Source organism: Camelus bactrianus, chromosome 23 (genome assembly GCF_048773025.1).
Source record: "Camelus bactrianus isolate YW-2024 breed Bactrian camel chromosome 23, ASM4877302v1, whole genome shotgun sequence".
In the NCBI taxonomy this organism is placed as follows: domain Eukaryota; kingdom Metazoa; phylum Chordata; class Mammalia; order Artiodactyla; family Camelidae; genus Camelus; species Camelus bactrianus.
The window spans coordinates 16,839,249-16,858,612 of record NC_133561.1 but is presented as its reverse complement, the minus strand read 5'-3'; the positions used below and the strand labels follow the sequence as shown (position 1 = coordinate 16,858,612).

Genomic DNA, 19,364 nt, shown 5'->3' with positions numbered 1-19,364 from the left:
GTGCTCTGGCTGTGAAGATAACATCCCAGCTGCTGGAGAGGGTGGGAAGAGGGGTGATGCCTTCTCTTTATCTTCTGTCTAAAGGAGAAGTCACACACAGTTCCTGCACCATGTGTGACCTACCCCCACCAAGGCTGGCATCCTTTTGTCCCCAGGTCTGAAGGCTCCCCTCACCCTGTTCACTTTCCTGGTGGTGCTGTTGACCATCCTGGTCTGTCTGGCCTACACCTGCTTTGGATGCTTCAAGCACCTCAGCCCTCTGAACTACAAGGTAAAGGGCTCCTCCCCTCCCACCACCAAGCCAGGATCTGGGAGAAGATGGTTCACTCTCCTTCCCTCCTCCACCTCTTCCCATATCAACAGATCCACGGCCCTCTCCAGATTTTATTTATCCACGGGAAAGGCGTGGGTAGCTGGGTGTGATGTGGAGCTTCCCTCCCCACCCCCTTCCCTGCTCCCTGCACTGCACCACCCCCCGCCTTGAGCTGCCGCTGGGAGCTTTGTGCCAGCTGGTACTATTATTCTGGGTGTTAATAGTCTGTTTGTTTGGAGGATGTTAGTTCAGGAAGATCAGTTTTGTTTTTCATTGCAAGTTTTTGCTGTCATCTGCAGACAGAAGAGTCGGCGAGTGACAAAGGAAGTGAGGCAGCAGCCCACATGCCTCCACCATTCACAGTAAGTGTGGTGTTTACCCGAGCACTGAGCACCTGCCGCCATCCCAACCACATGGGCCTTGCAAACATGCTTGGATCCTCTCTTGTTAAGCTAGAAGTCCCTTGATCACATGCAGGCAGGTTTCTGAATTAACGTCATTTGAGAGGGAGTCCCTGGTCCCTCCCGATGTTTTCTGTTAGATATGTGAAGCCACATCCGCCACCGAGAAGATAATTAGTTCTGCCGTGATGAATACCTATCCCCCTTGGTTTCAGTTCCCTGCTCACTTTCCTTCTTTGCATATTTAATGCTTGGTGAGTTTGTGTCTTTAGTGAAGCTGTATCTCATGGCCCTGTGGTTTGATAATTGATCATGGGTGTTTCGCCAGCACCTGCCTGTGTGAGGTCCTCCACTAGGCACCAGGAGGGTGTCACACTACCTTCCCTCTGAATTCAACACATTGAACATTGCACCTGCTTTGGAGGCGGGCACAGTGTTAGAAAGACACCAGGGCTCCTTTCTTTTCTGGTTCTCCCTGCTTCCGGCCTCCAGGGTCCTGCTTCTCTGCTCCCACAGCTGTGACTGCCAGCCCTTCTGACAGACAGACAGACAGACAGACAGACAGGGCCAGGATGGTGCTGATCTAGAGCATCAGCCCTGTTCTTTCCAGCGGCTCCCTCCCAGGTGTCAGGCACTCTTACCAGTGTCTGTCCTTGGACCAGCCCGAGAAGGTTTCAGGAAGATGAATCACCCAGAGGCACACCTATGACTATGCCCCAGACGGGCAGGGGGAGTGATGTAAATCCCTCCTTTTCAGCCTGGTTCGGGGTCAGCAGCCAGAGCCTGGGATTGGGAGGAGACATAACCTACGCAGATTCAGTCAGCTGCTTGGAGGTCCCACTGACAGCATTCTAAGCCTGTCCTGTGTAGACAGACCTGTTTCTGATGTAAAGTGAGAAGTTCTAGAATCCAGTGCCAGGAAGCTTTGTTTCCTCTGAGAAATGGGTGTGCTTTCTTCTCTATGACTACACAACTGTGTGATTGTGTTTTCTGATTTGCTCTGGCTTCTAGGAAGTTTTGCAAGTGACATATTTTAGGTCCTGATGTCCTAAGTTGATGGCACTTCTTTATGTGTCCTTTGTAAGCATTCTGTGTGTCTTCCTGCTGTAAGGAGGCAGGGCAGTGGGGGAGGAATGGGGAACAGAATCTCAGCCTGCCCACCTGAGCACTAACACCCCCATTTGTTGGCAGCCCTACGTGCCCCGGATTCTGAACAGCTTGTCCTCAGAGAGAACAGCCCTGTCCCCGCAGCAGCAGCAGACCTACGGTGCCATCCACAACATCAGTGGGACAATCCCAGGGAAGAACACGGTTCAGAGTCCTGCGGACAGCGTGGTGGGTGCCCACCAGGAAGCCTGAGGGCAGGGGGGCTGCCAGGCTGGACCGGGCTCCAGGACTCGGGAGGTGAGGAGACACAGGTGGAGAAGCAGCTTGACTCTGACCTCCAACCAAATTCAGGACTTCTTTCCACTTGTTTTAAGCACAACAGCTCTAAAAATGATGGACACAGAAAGGGGGCTCCGGCCCTTGGCTGAGGGGAAAAGGGCGGGCCTGCCATCGGGCGGTGGCCTTCCGTAGTCCCAGCAGCTCTGCGTTCTTATTGGCCCCCCCAAGGGTCTGTGTATTTCCAACTCCCCCTTCTGTGTAAGTGTCCAGCTCTGCAGCTGGGATGATGTGATTTTTAGCAAGATCATGTGTTGGAAATGTGTCCCTCCGCCCATTAGCTATGGTGACTTTTATCAAGTAAGAGGGGATGTACCATGTGGACGACCTTCTCCCTTCTGAGCATGCACACGACTGATAACCGAAGAGCCTGCAGCAGCCGCAGGCCGGAGATAGCTTCCAGATGAGGATCCAGATCCATCCCAGCTCCCCCTTCTGGGATTAGGCCATTCACACCTGTCCCCGGCCCCCAGGAGTGCGCTTCGGGGAGCCGGCGGGGAACGGGCCAGTGCTGGGAGGTAGCAGGCTCCTCCACATCCCCCGCTGTGGTTCTGTGCTTTTCTGTCATGTTGCCAGTGACACTGTGGCTGGGTCAGGCTCACCCTGCAGCAGGCAGGGACAGTGAGGACCCCTAATAAAGTGACCATTTAGCCAGACTGGTGAGATCCAGCCTCCCTGCCTCTTCAGGGCCCAGTGCAGTGGGGCTCAGTCTCCAGCCCTTGATGCGCCATCTGTCTATTCCCTCCAAAGGGGACAGTGCTCAGGGCCTCCTTAAAGCCAAGGGAGAGCTATGGCCACAGAAGGAGAGGTGCAGCCTCTTGCTGCTTCTCTCCCCATGGGATCCTGTGGCTGGGATGCACCTTTAGGCACTTGCCAGATAAGCTGCCTCTCTACTGCTTCCTGGGTGAAGGATGCAGGTGGGGCGCAGGGCTGGTGAGGCGGGCACAGCCCCCAGCAGTCCCTTGGCCTTGCGGCCTCTGCTCCGAGCTGCCCTAGCCCCAGGACAGGGTAGAGCAGCCTCCTGGTGCCCCAACAAGCTGTCCTGCCCTTCCCAGCAAGGGTGGAGCTAGACCCTCAATGCAGAGTGCAGACCTGCCAGCTCTACTGTAAGGGGAACCCCATGTGGGGTCGGGGCTCCTGCATGACACCTGGTCCAGCCACTCTTAGAAGGAAAATCATTTATCATCAAAGCCACATTGCTTAACAGGTGTGTGAGGAGTGGGTGTGAAGGGATGAGCATGGGGTCCCAGCGTGGGCAGGGGACAGATGTGGATACATTCCTCAGAAAAGGGGCCTCTTCACCAAGAGAAGGTGGGGGGTGGCCTCCCTGCCAGCCCCACTTCTACCAGGAGCTGGGCTGGGAGACTGGGGGCCTCTGGGTCAAGGGGCAGCATCAGGAGGGGGCCTGTATGGTGACAGCCTGTCTCCGCTCGGGTCACTGCCGCTCTACCAGCCCCACGAACTTGCGGATGTCCTGGGCGAGCAGCTCCGGCTCCTCAAAGGCAGCAAAGTGGCCCCCACGGGGCATGTAGGAATAGGAGAGGAGTTTAGGGTACTTGGACTTCACCCACTTCTCTGGGAAGTGCATTAACTCATAAGGGAAGGCAGCAAAGCCGGTGGGCACGTAGACCTTCATCCTGGAAGGGACAGAGATCCCAGTGAAGGGGAGGCTGTGGCCTCCCCCCCCCCCCCTTCAGCAGTGGGCACAGTGGGGGGTTCGTTCAGAGGCTCGGAGAGCAGTTCGCCCACCCACATGGAGCCACAAAGAAAAGGACAGACCCCGGGTTTTAACCACCTACTCCAATCCCAACCCACTAAGGGCCCTCTTTTCTGGATGGGCTGCCCAGGCTGGAGAGCATGAGTGAGCACGGGATGGGACAGTCTTTAACTTCCACCTCTATCCCCCTTTCCCTTTGCTGCTGCCTAAGGGTCTCCCTGTGAGGTCTGGAAAGAGTTCCAGGGAAGTTCCAGAAACATCAGTGCCACCCCAGGACAGGCTCCTGGCTCTAGGGATGTCTGGGGGCCACGCCCAGCGGTTCCCTCCGTGAGCTAATTCTAAAGATGCGAGGATCGCTCCCAATACTCCTGACCTCCTTTAAGTTGTCTTCTCATCCTACACACCCAGTGCACACAGAAGGCTAGGCTGGACTTTTCCACATAAAACGTCGTCCTTGGAGTGCAAGACCAGGTCGTTCCCCTGCTCCCTGCCTCTGAAGAACCCTCCTCAGAGGCCCCATTCCGGGCTCAGCCAGACTTACATCTCATGCTTATTGGCCATGAAACCCTGTCCCAGGTTCTCCTTGTAGAAGCGCTGGGAAGAAGTGATGGTGCCCGTTGTCCAGTAGAGCATGATGCCCGTCAGCAGATCATCCAGGGAGAACTTCCTGGGAAAGCAGACCAGAAGGCCACTGTCAGTACCAACCGCAGCTGTATGACAGACAGAGCTCCCACTTCCACGCTGCAAGAGCGTGCCAGGCGCTGAGCCCACCTGGCTTCCCTCCTCTGACCTCACTGCAAGCTTGGTGGTCTAATCCCCGTGTCACAGGCCTGGCCCAGGGTCACCAGCTGCCATGACAACAGGTGATGCAGAGTGATGCCTGCGTGCGAGGCAGGCTGTGCTGGCTCATACCGTCATCCTGGGTGGTGGTGTGTCCCCTTCCCCAACTGGCCCCCAGAGGTTCAGGCCAAATGGGAAGGAGTAGGCGAGTCAACCAAACCCAGGGGCTTTGACTGATCACCACTAGGTGGCCCTGAGATCTGTGAGCAGGATGCTACAACCCCTGCTCAGAGGTGGTGCCCTCAGTGCAGGCCACCCTCAGACCATCCTCAGGGGGTTCTGCCCCTGCCAGGCCCGGGGCACACCTGCTCTCCAGGCAGTCTTTGGAGCCCCTGGACCTGCCCTGGCCAGGCACCAGAAGAAGCAGGGCAGGGCCAGCAGCTCCTGGGGCATTTTTATTCACCAGCCCCCAGCTTGCTGGTGTGCCCCCTGCCAAACCGATGTCACCCCAGGAAGGAGCCATGGGGCCCTGCAGAGACCCCCCCACTCAGCACAGGACACCTCTTTTCTTCTCCATCCTGGAAACTGCTGAGCAGATGAACCCCACAAAGTTGCAGAGCCCCACATTTCAGGAGGAAATATTCAGTTGGTACCTAATGTTGGAGTATGTAGTCTGTGGACTCTGGAAAGCCCTACATCCTCCTGGCCCTGCCGGCACCGTGGGCTCCCTCCATCTCCTGGGACTCCCTCAGCCTGGCCTGTGTCCAGAGCCCCCAGAGCCCTCCATGGCCTCCCTCTCTGTCCACTTCAGCTGCTGCTGCCCCTGGGTATCCCTCCTGGGCTCCCACCTCCCACCGCTCTCCCCAGCTCATCTTCCACTCCCCCAGCCTCTACCCTTCTCCCCTGGAATAACTGCCCACTGCACCCCAGACCCTCTAGCTTCCCTGACATCCACTTACCCCTCAGTGCCCTCATCTGGGGGCCTTCTGCTGCCCTGAGCCCACCTGACAGTCCACGGACCCGCAGGGACTCCAGCGCTGCTGACACTCGTGCTCTCCAATCTCAGCTGCCACCTCCTCAGAGGGTCCTGACAGCCATGCACCCACCCACAGCCTCCCGCCTGCCCTGCCTTCCTCTTTGAAGAAATCTAAGTTCATGGAGCAGCAGGTCCCGCCTGCCCTTCCCAGCTTGATTCCAGATTTGGGGGCTTAGGAGAGCTGTCGCTCCCTTGTCCTGGGCCCTGAATCCCTCCATCTGCCTCCCCAGGCCCAAACATCAGTCACTTCCCTCCCCCTCACTGCCCCCAGGTCTTCCCTCCCTCCTGGCCCTGCCCTCTCTCCCATGCCTCCTCACCCCTGCACACTGGGACTGTCCCTGCTGCCCAGGCCTGTAGGTAGGGCCCTCTGACTAGGTCTGTCCTCCCAGACTCTCTTCTGGTCCTCCTTCTGCAGCCACTAAGGTTTCTCCCAGCATCCCTGGATGCTGCCTGCCTGCACTCTGTCTGAGGAGATCTACCCTGTGGCTCCAGCTACTAATTCACTGGGAGCACAGACGAAATAACTTCCTCACCTGAGCTCCAGATCTCTGAGTCCAGTTACCAAGTGGACACCTCAGCCCGGACATCCCACCAGCATCTGCCACTTGGCACATCCATGACAAAGATGAGCTCAGCCTCTCTGCTGAGCCCCTGCCCTGACACCACATGCACACTCACACACACATGTGCACTCACACAGGCTCCCCTCCTCAGCCTCTCTTCCCTGTCTGATGAATGGCATCTCCATGCCCTGCAGCCGAGTTAGAAAGCTCAGTCACCGCTGGCGTTCTGCTCTACATCCCTGCCAAGCCCTGCTGCCCTCACTCCTCATTCCCATCCCATGCCCGTCCCAGGCCAGGCCCTGCCCTTGCCATTGCTGCCCGGGTTAAAGAATATTTGCTGCTCCTCCGGCCTGGCTCCTCAGCACTTGGACGATTAACTTAGTTGATTCATCAGAAGCCAATTTGCCAAAAATGGTCCATCAGCTGGATTTACTTATTTACTTCAGCTATTTAGCTGCACTTGATCAATTACATTTTTTTTATCCTCAGAACCACATTTTAAGGCATGTTCAATTCACCTCTGCCCTGCCCCCAACTAGTGCATCCTGAGACAGGAGCAGAGGGAGTCTGAGGGGCAAAGGAGCGGGACAGAGGAAGGTGTTCATATTAAATATGAAAATATGAAGACCTGGTAAGAGAAGAGGCTTCTCAGAGATGAAGAATATACTTGTAAGGCCTCTTCATATCCAGGGTTATATTCCTCTTAGTCCCTCCTCTCTGAAATCCTGGCTCTCGAGCAACAGCAGCATGGAGCAGGGACAGAGAGAAAATGAACATCTTTTTAAATGCAATTTTGATGACAAAATGACAACCAGTCAGTGAAAACTGAACAGTTACAAGAAGCATTTACAAGAAGCTCTGTGAACTGGCTTTGGGCTTCCATCCGCCCTGCAGCTCTGAGCACAGCCTGGCAACCACCACACCAACCGTTTCCACCCTGCTGCAGTTAGTGATCTTTCTGGATCTGATGGTGTCTGTGTCCTGCTCACAGCTTTGGTGCCCCCTGTATGCAGCTGGGCAGGAGCTGCAGGGGGCGGCCGGGGATGGTCTGACCCGGCCTCACATCTGGCTCCGGGTATTTGTGTGCAAAAAGCAAGGTCAGGCCCCTCACCAAAGTGCTCCTAGCAGTGTTCCATCAACCCCTGAGTGCTACCCAGTTTGTGGCGGGAGAAACAGATCCCAGGGTGAAGGCTTGTGAGACTTCTGGAGGACCCACCTACAGGAATGGGGTCATGGTCTGGCCCCAATGTACCTGAAGCAGCCTTGGAACAAGTCACCCTCTCCCAAGTCCACCTTGCATTTTAATTGTTCCAACCTTTACTTCTGCTTTTCTCTTTGCCTAAATTCCTTTCTTCCACCCTTTCCACCTGGCAAACTCCTACTCATCCTTCAAGGCCCAAATCAAATAGATTCTCCCAGTCTTTTCTCCTCCCTGCCTCTTAGACAAACTGAATCCTCCTTTCCCTGGATGCCCACAGTCCTTTGCATGAATCATTAGGACTCACTTATCCAACAAATATTGACTGAGCACCTACTATACGGCCAGGGCTGTTCCAGGTGCCAGGGCTAGGGCCTGGCCTAGACAAACTCCCTACTTCCAGGCCGGGATCCATTCACTCTTTTTCCCATCCCAGCACTGTATCTGTTGCTCTGTGTGTCTCTGAAGGAAAAGAGAAAGGGATAGGCCTTGGAAAAGGGGGGTCAGGACCACCTGGATGAAGCCGGAGTTGGGCCAGGGACCTGGCAGTCATGCACTGAAGAAACTGCAGCCTCTAAGTCTCCAGGAGATGGGACAGCTTCTCCACTCTTTCTGCAGCTGCCCTCCAGGACCAGCTTCCACTGAGCAGGCAGTCACATGGCCCTGAGGCCAGGTCCTTCAGGGGTTCAGGAGGGAGAGCTGTGGGCTGCTCCCAACTCTTAGCAACAGAAAGGCTCCTGTGGCCCTCTGGGCTCCCTGATCCCAGGAGGAGGCTGTTTAGCAAATGGGACACAGACAGTCCTGAGCCCTGCATCGTATTTTGACTGCTTTACTGTGAGGCTTGAAGCAAGTCACTAGACCTCCCTGGGCCTCAGCTTTCTCATCCAAAGAGCAGGGCTGGGTTGGTCACAGGACAAGGATTTGTGGGACATCCAGCAATAGATGGAACTTGCTAGTCATCCCACCCAGATAAAGCAACCAGAGATGAAGATGGTGAGGAGGGAGGGGGGTGAGGAAGTGCCACTGGGCTGGGGGCTGACTGCAGGGGTGGACGGGGTCTCACCTCTCCAGGCCTCCATCCTCCAGATCCCGGAACTCTGAGTTGGTCCAGGTAGAAAACTTCTCTAGGATATAGGCAGCCAGTCCCACAGGAGAGTCATTCAGAGCACAGCCTGGCGTGGGAGGAAGCAAAGGTGCGGCTCAGGCCTGGGACCAGGGAGCTGAGTCCTGGCTGTGAGGACTGGGGCGTGATGCTGGCCCCACAGGGAAGCCTACATTGGAGCACAGCCCTGCCCTAACTCTTGGGGTGCTCCTGAGCCTCACTTCCTCGACCCTCAGCCTTGGAATCCTTACCTGACAAGACGGGATTAACACCCAACCACCAGCTCACAGGGACCCACACACTATGTGGGCAGCTTCCTTCACACTGAAGGGGCGTGGGGAGCAGTGCCTGGAAGAGGGCACGGCAGGGCTTCTGGGCTGGTGGGTCACACTCTGTTTCTTGAGTGAGTGCTGGTTATATGGATGGATTTCATTTGTGAAAATTCATCAACCAAAATGTTAGCAAGTTCTTCTGAAGACTGGGGAGAGGGGAGGGAGGGACGAGAGGTTATAGCAATTGTCTTTCCTGTTTTGTGGTTTCTGGCATCTTTCAATTTTTGGACAATGAACATGGATTACTTTTATAATCAGGGGGAAAAGCCTGGTTTTGTAAAGCACTATTATTATTAATTTCATGAGCTGCCTACCGTGTGAGCATGAGACTGTCACGGCAACTATACCAGACCTGGAAATGGCAAAACAATTCCTGGGTGTCCTGAGAGGGGTTCAGGGAGCTTCTGGTGGACCCTTCCAGGGTTATATGATTGTGACGGGGGCCCCCCCTCTCTTTCTCTTAGAACTATTTTTACAGCTCTGTAAATTATAGAAACTAGTAATGCAAATGATTCTTGTTCATTGAGAAGCAAATGAATTTTGTCCAGAGAGTAGATCCTAAAATTTTTCATCACAAGGGAAAAAACCATTTTTTTTCTTGTAGCTATATAAGATATTGGATGTTAACTAAACTTATTGTGGTAATCGTTTTGCAATAGATGTAAGTTGTCATGCTGTGTACCTTAAATGTATACTGTGCTATATGTCAATTATATCTCAATAAAACCAAAAGAAAAAGTTTTTTGCCCAGTGGACTTTTAATTGATTATTATCCTGTGGATTTTGACAAGTTTTGTATCTATTAGCAAATTAATTTTAGTGTTCCTAATTGCCTTTGAACTGTTTTGTTTTACATTTTACTGGTTCCTTTATTAATTAATAAGTTAAATAAAATCTTTTGACGTGTATTCTTTTTTTGTATGATTTGATGATTAAAAAATTTTTGTTTTTTTACATTTGTAAATTACTTTATTGACAAAAATATATACAATAGCAAAAAAACCCAATAAAGTATAGTTGTATGATATCTTAAAAAAAATTATCCCTTAACAGGGTCCTGGTGGCAGAAACGGTTGCTGGGTCCTTTGTCACTGTCTTGGGGAACCACCCCCCAGGCCCTAGGGCACCCCCACTGACCCCACAGTCCCAGACCTGACAGGCCCCCAGGCTTCCTCCTCCCCTCACCCTTCTCCATCCCTCTGCTTCTCACTGTAGGACTTAGGCTCAGGGGTCAAAGTCACTAGGAATATTGACTCCACTAAATGGGGTTGTTTGAGAATTTGATGACCATGCATCACTCACTTCTGTGGAGAAATGCAGTTTCAGGGTGGAAAAAGCTGAGTCCCTCACAGAGGTTTTCACCCTGTGAGCAGTGAGAGGGGCAGTGAGGCTTCCCCCTGGTTGGAAGCCTTGCTGAGTGAAATGGCTGTAACCCCCACCCCCACCCCTGAGCCAGGCTGCCTTCCAGATGCTCACTCACCCACGGTGTCGGGCTTGGTGCACTGGATGTGCATGTAGCCGCTCTCCCTCACCAAGCTGTAGAAGACCTTCTTGAAGGGGTACAGCAGCTCCATATCCCTCTCGGTGTAGCCAAAAAGCCCCCCGAAACGCCGTCCCAGGAGAAGGGAAATGGTGTAGAAATTTCTTAAGATCAAAGCCATGTTCAGGTGCAGGCCTTTCACGTGGCTGAGGGGAGAGAGGGGCCAGGTGAGGCTGTGTGGCCTCAAGGAAAGGGGGAGGGAAGAGATGGAGGAGGAAGAGGCCATGGGGCTGAGGAGCACAGGGTCAGCCTGCTGGGGTGCCTCCTCGAGTGACTACATGAGGTGGAGGAGCCGGCTAAGGAGAAAATAGTTTCTAGAAAATTCTGGTCAGGTCTCTCTGAGGACTTGGTCCATCAGAAAGTTCCACTCCCTGACCTTCCCCTCCTCTAACTGGTCCTCTCTGCCTGGGCACCTGGCCCAGCCAGAATTACCAATCCTGTGTGACACCGAATGGAGTAGAGATCCATGTCCAAGTGCCCCAGGCAGAGCTGAATGACACGGGACCCTCCCTCATTTTCCCTGGGCCCACAAACATCCTGCTTGTGGGAACCCTGCTCCAAGGCTCAGACACTGTGTCCAGGCAGGGCCTGGAGTGGATAACGTGCCTCCCTGCACAGATGTCTACCTTGCCCAGGCTGTGCACATACACACCTGATAGCAACCCTTACCTGGGCACCAGCTGGGCCATGTTGGTACAGATCAGGGCCCCCCAGTCCCCGCCTTGAATGTAGAACTGCTGGAAGCCCAGCCGCAGCATCAGCTTATAAAAGATCCTGGCAGTGGCCACCGAATTGCAGCCTGGTTGTGAAGGGAAAGAAGAATCACGGGAAGGTCATGTCTTGGGTGCTTTCAGTGTCCTTGGAGACTCCTCATCTCCCTTCACCCCAGGCTGCGGTAAGAGCAGCTCACAGGAGGTGACAAGGAATCCTGGGGCCCAAGGGAGGGGTGCTGGTGCCCAGAAGGCAGTGTGCCCTGGTGCCGGCCTTGGTGCAAGGGCACAGTGAGGGTAGGGGACAGGCTCAGGTCAGCCCTCCTGAGCATCTGTGGGCCTGTACTGCGTGTGGGGCTTGGTTGGCCTTGCTGGCCTGAGCAGTGCAGGGTCTAGATATGGACTTGCACTGAGTGGAGAGCTCCTGAGGACACGGGAGTCCAGACCCTGAGGCAGCTCTGGACAATCGTGACCACAGCTCTGAGCATCGCCCAGTCCCCCATCCACCACACTCTTCAGATCCTGAGAAGACACACTGGCCCTTTGACATTAAAATTGCTCTCCTCTCTTCTCTTCCCTCTGGTTTCAGACCCTTCCTTCATCAGCCTCCTCAAGCTCAGAAGGAAGCTGTCCCAGCCAACTCCCTGCCCCATCCCCACCCCGGGCAGAGAGCCTGCTGGAAACACCCAGCCCACAGCCTCCAGCAGCAGCCCCCATACCCTTCTTGGAGGGTGCCTCCGAGAAGCCGTAGCCAGGAATGGACGGACAGATGACTTCAAAAACATGCTCATCGCTCAGGCCATGGTTCTTGGGGTCAGTCAGGAGCGGGATGATCTTATAAAATTCGTAGAAGGAGCCAGGCCAGCCATGTACCATCAGCAAGGGCTTTGGGGTGTGGCCAGAGGGCAGCTGGGGGGGCTTCACGTGGATGAAATGGATGTCCAGGCCTGGGGGCACAGAGCACAGTCAGGATCGGGGGAGGGTCCTGTAGCCGGGGAGCACCTGTCGCACCTTGCACCCACCAGAGCAGGGCGGTGGTGCTGCCACCCCTGGTGCCCCCTGGTACCCGCACTCAGCCCTCACAGCCTCCTGCAGGGATGCAGAGTCATTACGCTCCTTTCCCCTGAGAACGTGAGCCCTGTGAGGCCAGGCCAGGGCTGCTCCTGCATGCTGGACTTCCAGAGCGCAGCATGGCTCCTGGCCCACGGAGGCACTCAGTGAGTACTAGTGTAATCATTTAAAAACTGAAGGTGGAGGAGGATGTAGCTCAGTGGTAGATCCTGAGCCTAGCATGCACAAGGCCCTGGGTTCAATCCCCAGTACCTTCATTAAAGATAAATAAATAAATAAACCTAATTGCCCCCCTTTCAAAAATTTAAATAAATAAATAAATAAAAATTGAGGTAAACGAAGCCCTGTACATCCAGCAGTAGAGAATGAAAGAAGCCATAGTTCAACAGTACACTGTAATACAACAGTCATCGAAAGTGACAGTGCCGATGCAGATTTAGCATGGAAATCAGTTCAGTATACACTGTTAAGTGGTAAAAGCAAATTACCAAGCCACATCCATTGTATGAACCAATGTTTGTAAACAGTCATATGTATGCAAATATTTATACTGTGTATATATGAATCTTAAAGTCTGAAAAGATCAACTACAAAAATGTAAAAAGTAGCCCTCTGTGGCAACAGAATTTCAAGTGAATTATTGTCTTTTTTGTATTATATGTACTTTAAAATTTTTCTACAATGGGCATATGCGTAGCTTTTTTTTTTTTTAAGTGGAGAAATTTTTTTAAGGTAGAGTGCTGGGCATTGGAACACCATCCTGGCCAAGGGCAGGTGAATGGATTCCAGGCCCCTCCAGAGTCCATTTAAGAGCAGTCCCTTCCCAGGCAAGTGGCCTAGACGGCGCCTGATTGCTCACCTAGGACCCCTCACCACAAGGGCTGGTGTTGACAGCACAGTCTGTTGTTAATTCATTGTATAAATAATACATGTTTTCTGTAGAAAACAGAAAACAGAAATCGAGGGGAAAAAATCACACATAATCCCACTACCTGAAGATAATATTGTGCTGTCTATCCGACTTTTTAAAAAAATTTTGGGTGGGGGGAGATAATTAGGTCTAATTACGATGATTTTTTAATGGAGGCACTGGGGATTGAACCCAGGACCTCATGCATGTTGAGCACATGAGCTGTACCACTGAGCTGTAGCCACCCCCTGATTGCCTTCTTTTTAAAGGCTAAATAATATTGGTACACACATACCATGGTAATATTACTCAACTTTCCTTAGTTTTTACCCAAGGTCCTTTTCCTATTCCAGGATCCCATCCAGGACACCACGTTACATTTAGTTGTCAAGTCTCCTTAGGCTCCTCTTGGCTGTGACAGTTCAGATTTTTTTTAAACAGAGAATGTAACTTTCTTTTAACAAAAATAGCACCCTACATACATTCTATTTTGGAACCTTAGTTTTTTCACTTAACAATATATCCTGGGTGTCCTTCTATGTTGCTAAATTTACTCCTATTCTAAAGTTTATTTTAGCAGGTAATCTTACCTTCTTTGCAACACACTGCATGATGTGAGATTATTTTTAATTCAAATTCTATCACATTATAGTTTGAGTTTAAAATTAGAAAAACACACACATATATACATTCTTGTGTGTGCACGGACGATTCCTGGAAGCGTACACTTAACAGAAGCAGACACTGTCCCTGAGAAGGGAACTGGTGGCTGGGGGAGGGGCAGAGAGGAAGACTTCCTTTTTACTGTGTCTCCTTGTACTTTTTGAATTTTAGATATTTACATTTTAAAATTTAGAAAAAAAATGTTAAAAGCCCGTACTTCATAATTTGCCCTATGGGGCCCCCTTCTCTCTGGGGAGGAGATGCTCTCCTGGTTTCCCTATAGGTCTGTGGTGCCCAGAGAATCTCTGTACCCAGACTGTTGGGTCAGAATTGAGCTGAACTGGGCTCAGAGGGTGGCACCAGGCTGGGCCAGGTGGTGAGGGGATGGGGTTGGGGTGTGTGTGTTGGTGGTAGGGGGTCACAGCCTAGGGTCTGAGCCAGGACAGTGGGATAGCTGGAAAAAGGGACAGGCTGGGAGACTGGAGAGCTGAGTTCTGGCTCTGAGCCTCCACCTCCTTGTGACTTGGGCAACTTCCTCCTCCTGTCTGGAGGTGATGGGCTGAGTTCCCCAGAGGCCTCTGAAGTCCCTGCATGTCTCAGACGACTTTTTGAGAACAGAGACTGAGCTGGCAGGAGGCCAAGGGCATGGACTAGAGCCAGAAGCTCATCATAGAACAAGAAGTGAGAGGAACAGGGAGGCTGAGTAAGGAGGCTAGTGGGGATGAGGGCAGAACACTAGGCAGGGGTCAGAGGTTGAGCCTTGAGCTGTCCAGAGCATAGAGGCCAGTGCAGGGGCCAAAAGGACCCCCGAAAGGTTCAAACATGAGGGAGAAAGATGGCAGCAAAAAGAGGAGGGAGGCCTCCTTGGACCAATCCCAGGCTGGGGAGCAGGAAAAGAGACATGTTGAAAGCTTGCTGGGCTTCAGGGCTGGGAGGCGGCCAGCTCGACACTGAGGTGGGTTGGGCAAATAGCACTTGAACTCAGGCCCAGAGGATGGATGCCACAGTGCAGGGCCCAGTGCCAAACCCAGGTGGCTGCCAGCCTGGAGAAGTGACTGAACCGCACAACAGGCTACTGTCTGTGATGAACTCAAGGCCAGAAATCGCCTCTGGAGCACCTGCACCCTGAGAAGGTTTTGTGCTATAAACACTTGACATCCTGGGATGTTGTGAGGAACCCTGAACCCTGAAGTGGTCTAGTCGGGTGAGGCTTTCTCATCCTTGCAGCCTCCAGAAAGAAAACAGCCTTTTAGTGCCTCTTGTCTCTGGGTTTTTTTGTTTGTTTGTTTGTTTTTGTTTTTGTTTTTGAAAATGTCCTGTGGTTTGTATGAAAAGGAACATATGGGAATAAAAGGAATAAATGGGGTTTTGATTAAAAAAAGGGGGGGGGGTTTGAACATGCTGTTTCCTCTTCTGGACAACATTCCCCACACACCTGGCAAACTCTTATCCATCTTTTAAGTCTCAGCCTAGATGCCACCTCTTCCAGGAAGCCTTCCCTCATACTCCCAGGTGGCATGAGAGGCTCACAAAGCTCCTGGAGCCTCCTCCCTCACAGCACCCCTTATCACATGCTATAACTGCCCCCAGGAGCCTGTGAGCTGTGAAGGCGGGGACCCTGTCCTCTCTGACTGTGTGTCCTCAGCCCCAGCAGAACGCCTGGGTACAGGAGGTTTTGTCAACATCCGCAGGATAGACACTGAAGAGCTGGAGCAACAGAAGGATCAGTCAAACCCAAGGAAAGCAGGCATCTGGCACCAGGGATCCAAATGGCAACCTTTAGAAATTACACACAAGAACCTTTATACACTTTGGCTTAGATAAAGTGGTTTGTATCCTCTTGTTAAGCTCATGACAGAAGGTATCAAAGCCCTCTAAAGGACACAGCAACAACTGGTTTATATTTAAAATTATTCTTCAACTTACTGAAGTTACAAATTTAAAACCTACGTCTTCACTAAGCATTTGAGTTCAACTTACAAATATTCTATATATTTATTAATCTAGCAAATGTTAACAGTCATTCTCCAGGAAACTTTGATTAATGGGGTTGCATTTCTACACTTGCTTAATGACACTCCTTTAAACATATAATTTCAATTTCCTTTATAAGAACTTTGGTTGATTTGACTGACCAATATGTCTGCCACAAACTTGAAGAAACTCTTAGAATTTTAATGAATCAAATTTATAAATACAGTGAGGCTTAAATCTTCCAATAGTGCATATAAACTCAGGAAGATTTTCATATAAAATCGCGGGTCTAACTCCATTACTCAATTACACATTTTAAATTAGAACTCAAAAGTTGTACCTGTTACTTGAAAAGGCCAAATTCTCTTAAACATTACAAACATTTAAAATTCCAAACATGCACGATTTCCTCAACATGAAAATTTAATAGTATGGAAACCCAAGAACAGGAGGAAATATTTGCAAATCATGTATCTAATAAGGGATTAATATCCAGAATATATAAAGAATCCCAAAAACTCAACAACAAAAAAAACCAAACAACTCTATTCAAAAATGGACAAAGGACTTGAGTAGATATTTCATCAAAGAAAAAATACAAATGGCCAATAAGCACATGAAAAGGTGCTCAACATTAATCATTAGAGAAACGTAAATCTAAACCACAATGAGATACTAACATTTCCCACCCATTAAGATGGCTATTATAAAAACAAAAACAGAAAATAACAAGTATTGGCAAAGATACAAAGAAATTGGGAATTTTGTACACTTTTGTTTGTTTTTGGGGGGGAAGTAATTAGGTTTCTTTATGTATTTTTACATTAATTGTTTGTTTTATTTTTTCATGGAGGTACTGGGGACTGAACCCAGGACCTTGTGCATGCTAAGCACGCACTCTACCGCTGAGCTATACCCTCCCCCTGTACGCTTTTTAAAAAATTTACACATTTTCTTATTTTTTATCCCCAAAATATATATAAATGAAAACCTACCCTTCAAAGCTGGGAGGCCTTCGTCCATAATGTAGTATTTATTGCATCCACATCACCATTCTCAAATGAGAATCAGTATGCTGCTCTTTCACACACCGTTTTGCATACCCCCCCACACACACACTATACGTAAGCAGTTAAGACTTTCGTACTTACACGTATTCCTCTGGTGGAGAGTTAGGAAACTGAGCAATTCCTGTGCCTTTCAGCCTTGGGAAGGTAAGTATAATCTCTCTGAATGTTTTTTAGGAGGATGAATTTAAAATGGTGCAACTGCTATGGAAAACAGTACGATAGTTCCCCCCAAAATTAAACACAGAATTACTGTTTGATCCAGCAATTTCACCTTTGGGTATATATACCCAAAATAACAGAAAGCAGGAACTTAAATAGATCTTTGTACACTCATATTCATAGCAATATTATTCACAATTGCCAAAAGGTGGAAGCAACCCAAGTGTCCGTTGATGGGTGAATGGATAAACAAAATGTACTATTTCTATACCATGGGATATTATTCAGCCTTAAAAAGAAAGGAAATTCTGACACATGTTACAACATGGGCAAACCTTAAGGACATTATGCTAAATGTGATAAGCCAGTCAAAAGGACAAATATTGTATGATTCCACTCATATGAGGTACTTAGATTCAGAACTCAGATTTAAATTCATATGACAGAAAGTAGAATGGTGGTTTTCAGAGGTGAGTGAGAAGCAGGGGAATGAGAAGTTATTGTTTAATGGCTACAGTTTGCAAAATAAAAAAAAAATTCTGAAGACAGAGGATGGTGATGGTTAGATAACAATGTAAAAGTACTTAATCCACTGTGGCATTACACTGAACAATGTACACTTAGCGATGGTTAAAATGGTCAATTATATGTTATGCATATTTTACTACAGTTAAAAACAAATAAACTTGTAAAAATAAACAGTATGAGTTTGATTTTCTTAAACATTTCCATATTTGATTCCAAGTCATTCTGGAGTTAAAAAAATGCTTTTCCACTAAAGAAACTATGATCTCATCCCAAGTGATTGTGAGGTTACTCTTCCAAGAACATTTTGAGAGATACTTTCCCTTCCAGATAAGTTATGTGACAACCTGATACTCTGTTGGGAGGGAGTCCATAGCTGCAGAGACACAGGACAATTTTTCTTAGGCCCTTGACTGACAGGCTGAGCACCCTTGAACATGATCATGGACTCCAAAGCCTCCAGGAGGGGCTGAGCTGTCCGAGGCCATGCCCAGGTCTAAGTCTTATCTCCAGCCTCTCAGATTGTTCCATCTTTGGACTGGATTGTGCATTTCTTTGGTTTTTAATTTATTTATATGTTTTCCTGTTTAGCTCTAAAGACCACTAGATTTGTTGGGATTTTGTATTATTTTTGCATATTTTGTATGGTGAGGTTACCAATACTTCTCAATGACCAATAATTGGATTCTGGGTCTCCCCAGCTTTGTCTAAGTCACGTCCGGTTTCTAAGAAGGCCGTTCCCGTGACACACATCCCCCTCCAGATGGTGTTTGGCAACATACCTTCAATCTTTGTCTTGAAGTGAGGGTATTTGTTGAGAATCTCCACCTGCTTCCTCCAGTCAAAACCATTCCGCCAGTAGGAGATGACTTTCTTCAGGTAGTTGGAGTTGAAACCGTAGTGGAAGCGGCTGTCCTCCAAAGGTGGGGCTAAACGGACCTTCTCGATCCTCTGGTGTAAGTCCTGAAGCAAAATGCAGGACCCCAGGAGAGAGGGGTGGGTGGGGCAGAGCACAAGAGAAGACAGAGTAAACCCTGCTGCCACAAGACACCATGCTACAGGAGCGGCAAAGCAAAGTTTCATCAGATGGATGGAACAAGGAGACCCTTGGTCTGCAGACTTGCATACTGGGTTGTCAGGTTTATCCCAGAAGAACCCTCTGCTTTCCCACAACAGCTGTGCCCAAACCATGTGCTCTTCACTGTCAACTTCAGGTTTACTTCTCAACACGCATCTTCAATTTATCTAGGCTTATGTACAGCAGGAGTTGGCAAGCTTTTTTGTAAAGGGCCAGACAATTAATATCTTAGGCTTTTTGAGCTGCAGCTACTCCACTGTCCTTGTAGCGTGGAAACAGCTGTAGCTAGTATGTGGACAAAGGGGTGTGGCTGTGTCCCAATAAAACTTTATTTACAGACACTGAATTTTTAATACCATGAAATTTTCCCATGTCACAAAGTATCATTCTTCTTTTCATTTTTTCCAACCATTTAAAGATGTAAAAACTATTCTCAATATGGGGGCTGTATAAAAGCAGCTGGAAGGGTGGATTTGCCGACTACGAGACACAGTATTGAATGATACAGTATAACTCAGGTGGGATAAGAATTACAGACTGGGAGAGAAGGTACAGGTGTCAAGGGCAGGCATCAGGCGGAAAGACCAGCCCCAGGAAGGGGAAGTTCAAGCCAGTCCATGGAGCCTCTCAAATGTGACCCTTCCCATGGTGTCCTCCCAAGCACTTCAGTCACCTCTACACAGATTTGAGGAATCTCAGATGCTGAGTTTAGGAACCCACTTATAGGAGGCATCCCCAGGGCTTAGCCTCTGTCCAGAACTGACACTTCATCAAGTCCT

At 50.0% G+C, this 19,364-nt stretch overlaps 2 protein-coding genes across 9 annotated transcripts in view; one reads left to right on the top strand and one right to left on the bottom strand.

Annotated features, from left to right (window-relative positions):
- Positions 1-2,813, top strand: part of TMEM63A (transmembrane protein 63A) — a 31,256-nt gene extending 28,443 nt beyond the window's left edge. For all 3 annotated transcript variants that reach the window (XM_074351685.1, XM_074351683.1, XM_074351684.1), the window contains exons 22-24: positions 156-271; positions 613-675; positions 1,906-2,813. In XM_074351685.1, the coding sequence (XP_074207786.1) occupies positions 156-271; positions 613-675; positions 1,906-2,073 (347 nt within the window). In that variant the 3' untranslated portion in view covers positions 2,074-2,813. The remainder of the gene's footprint in view (positions 1-155; positions 272-612; positions 676-1,905) is intronic.
- Positions 2,814-3,320: 507 nt separating this feature from the next.
- Positions 3,321-19,364, bottom strand: part of EPHX1 (epoxide hydrolase 1) — a 36,665-nt gene continuing 20,621 nt past the window's right edge. For all 6 annotated transcript variants that reach the window (XM_045509470.2, XM_045509469.2, XM_010973918.3 and 3 more), the window contains 7 exons: positions 18,290-18,470; positions 11,855-12,082; positions 11,095-11,224; positions 10,366-10,571; positions 8,515-8,623; positions 4,416-4,541; positions 3,321-3,794 (listed from right to left, as the gene is read on the bottom strand). In XM_045509470.2, coding sequence (XP_045365426.1) covers positions 3,593-3,794; positions 4,416-4,541; positions 8,515-8,623; positions 10,366-10,571; positions 11,095-11,224; positions 11,855-12,082; positions 18,290-18,470 — 1,182 coding nt within the window. In that variant the 3' untranslated portion in view covers positions 3,321-3,592. The remainder of the gene's footprint in view (positions 3,795-4,415; positions 4,542-8,514; positions 8,624-10,365; positions 10,572-11,094; positions 11,225-11,854; positions 12,083-18,289; positions 18,471-19,364) is intronic.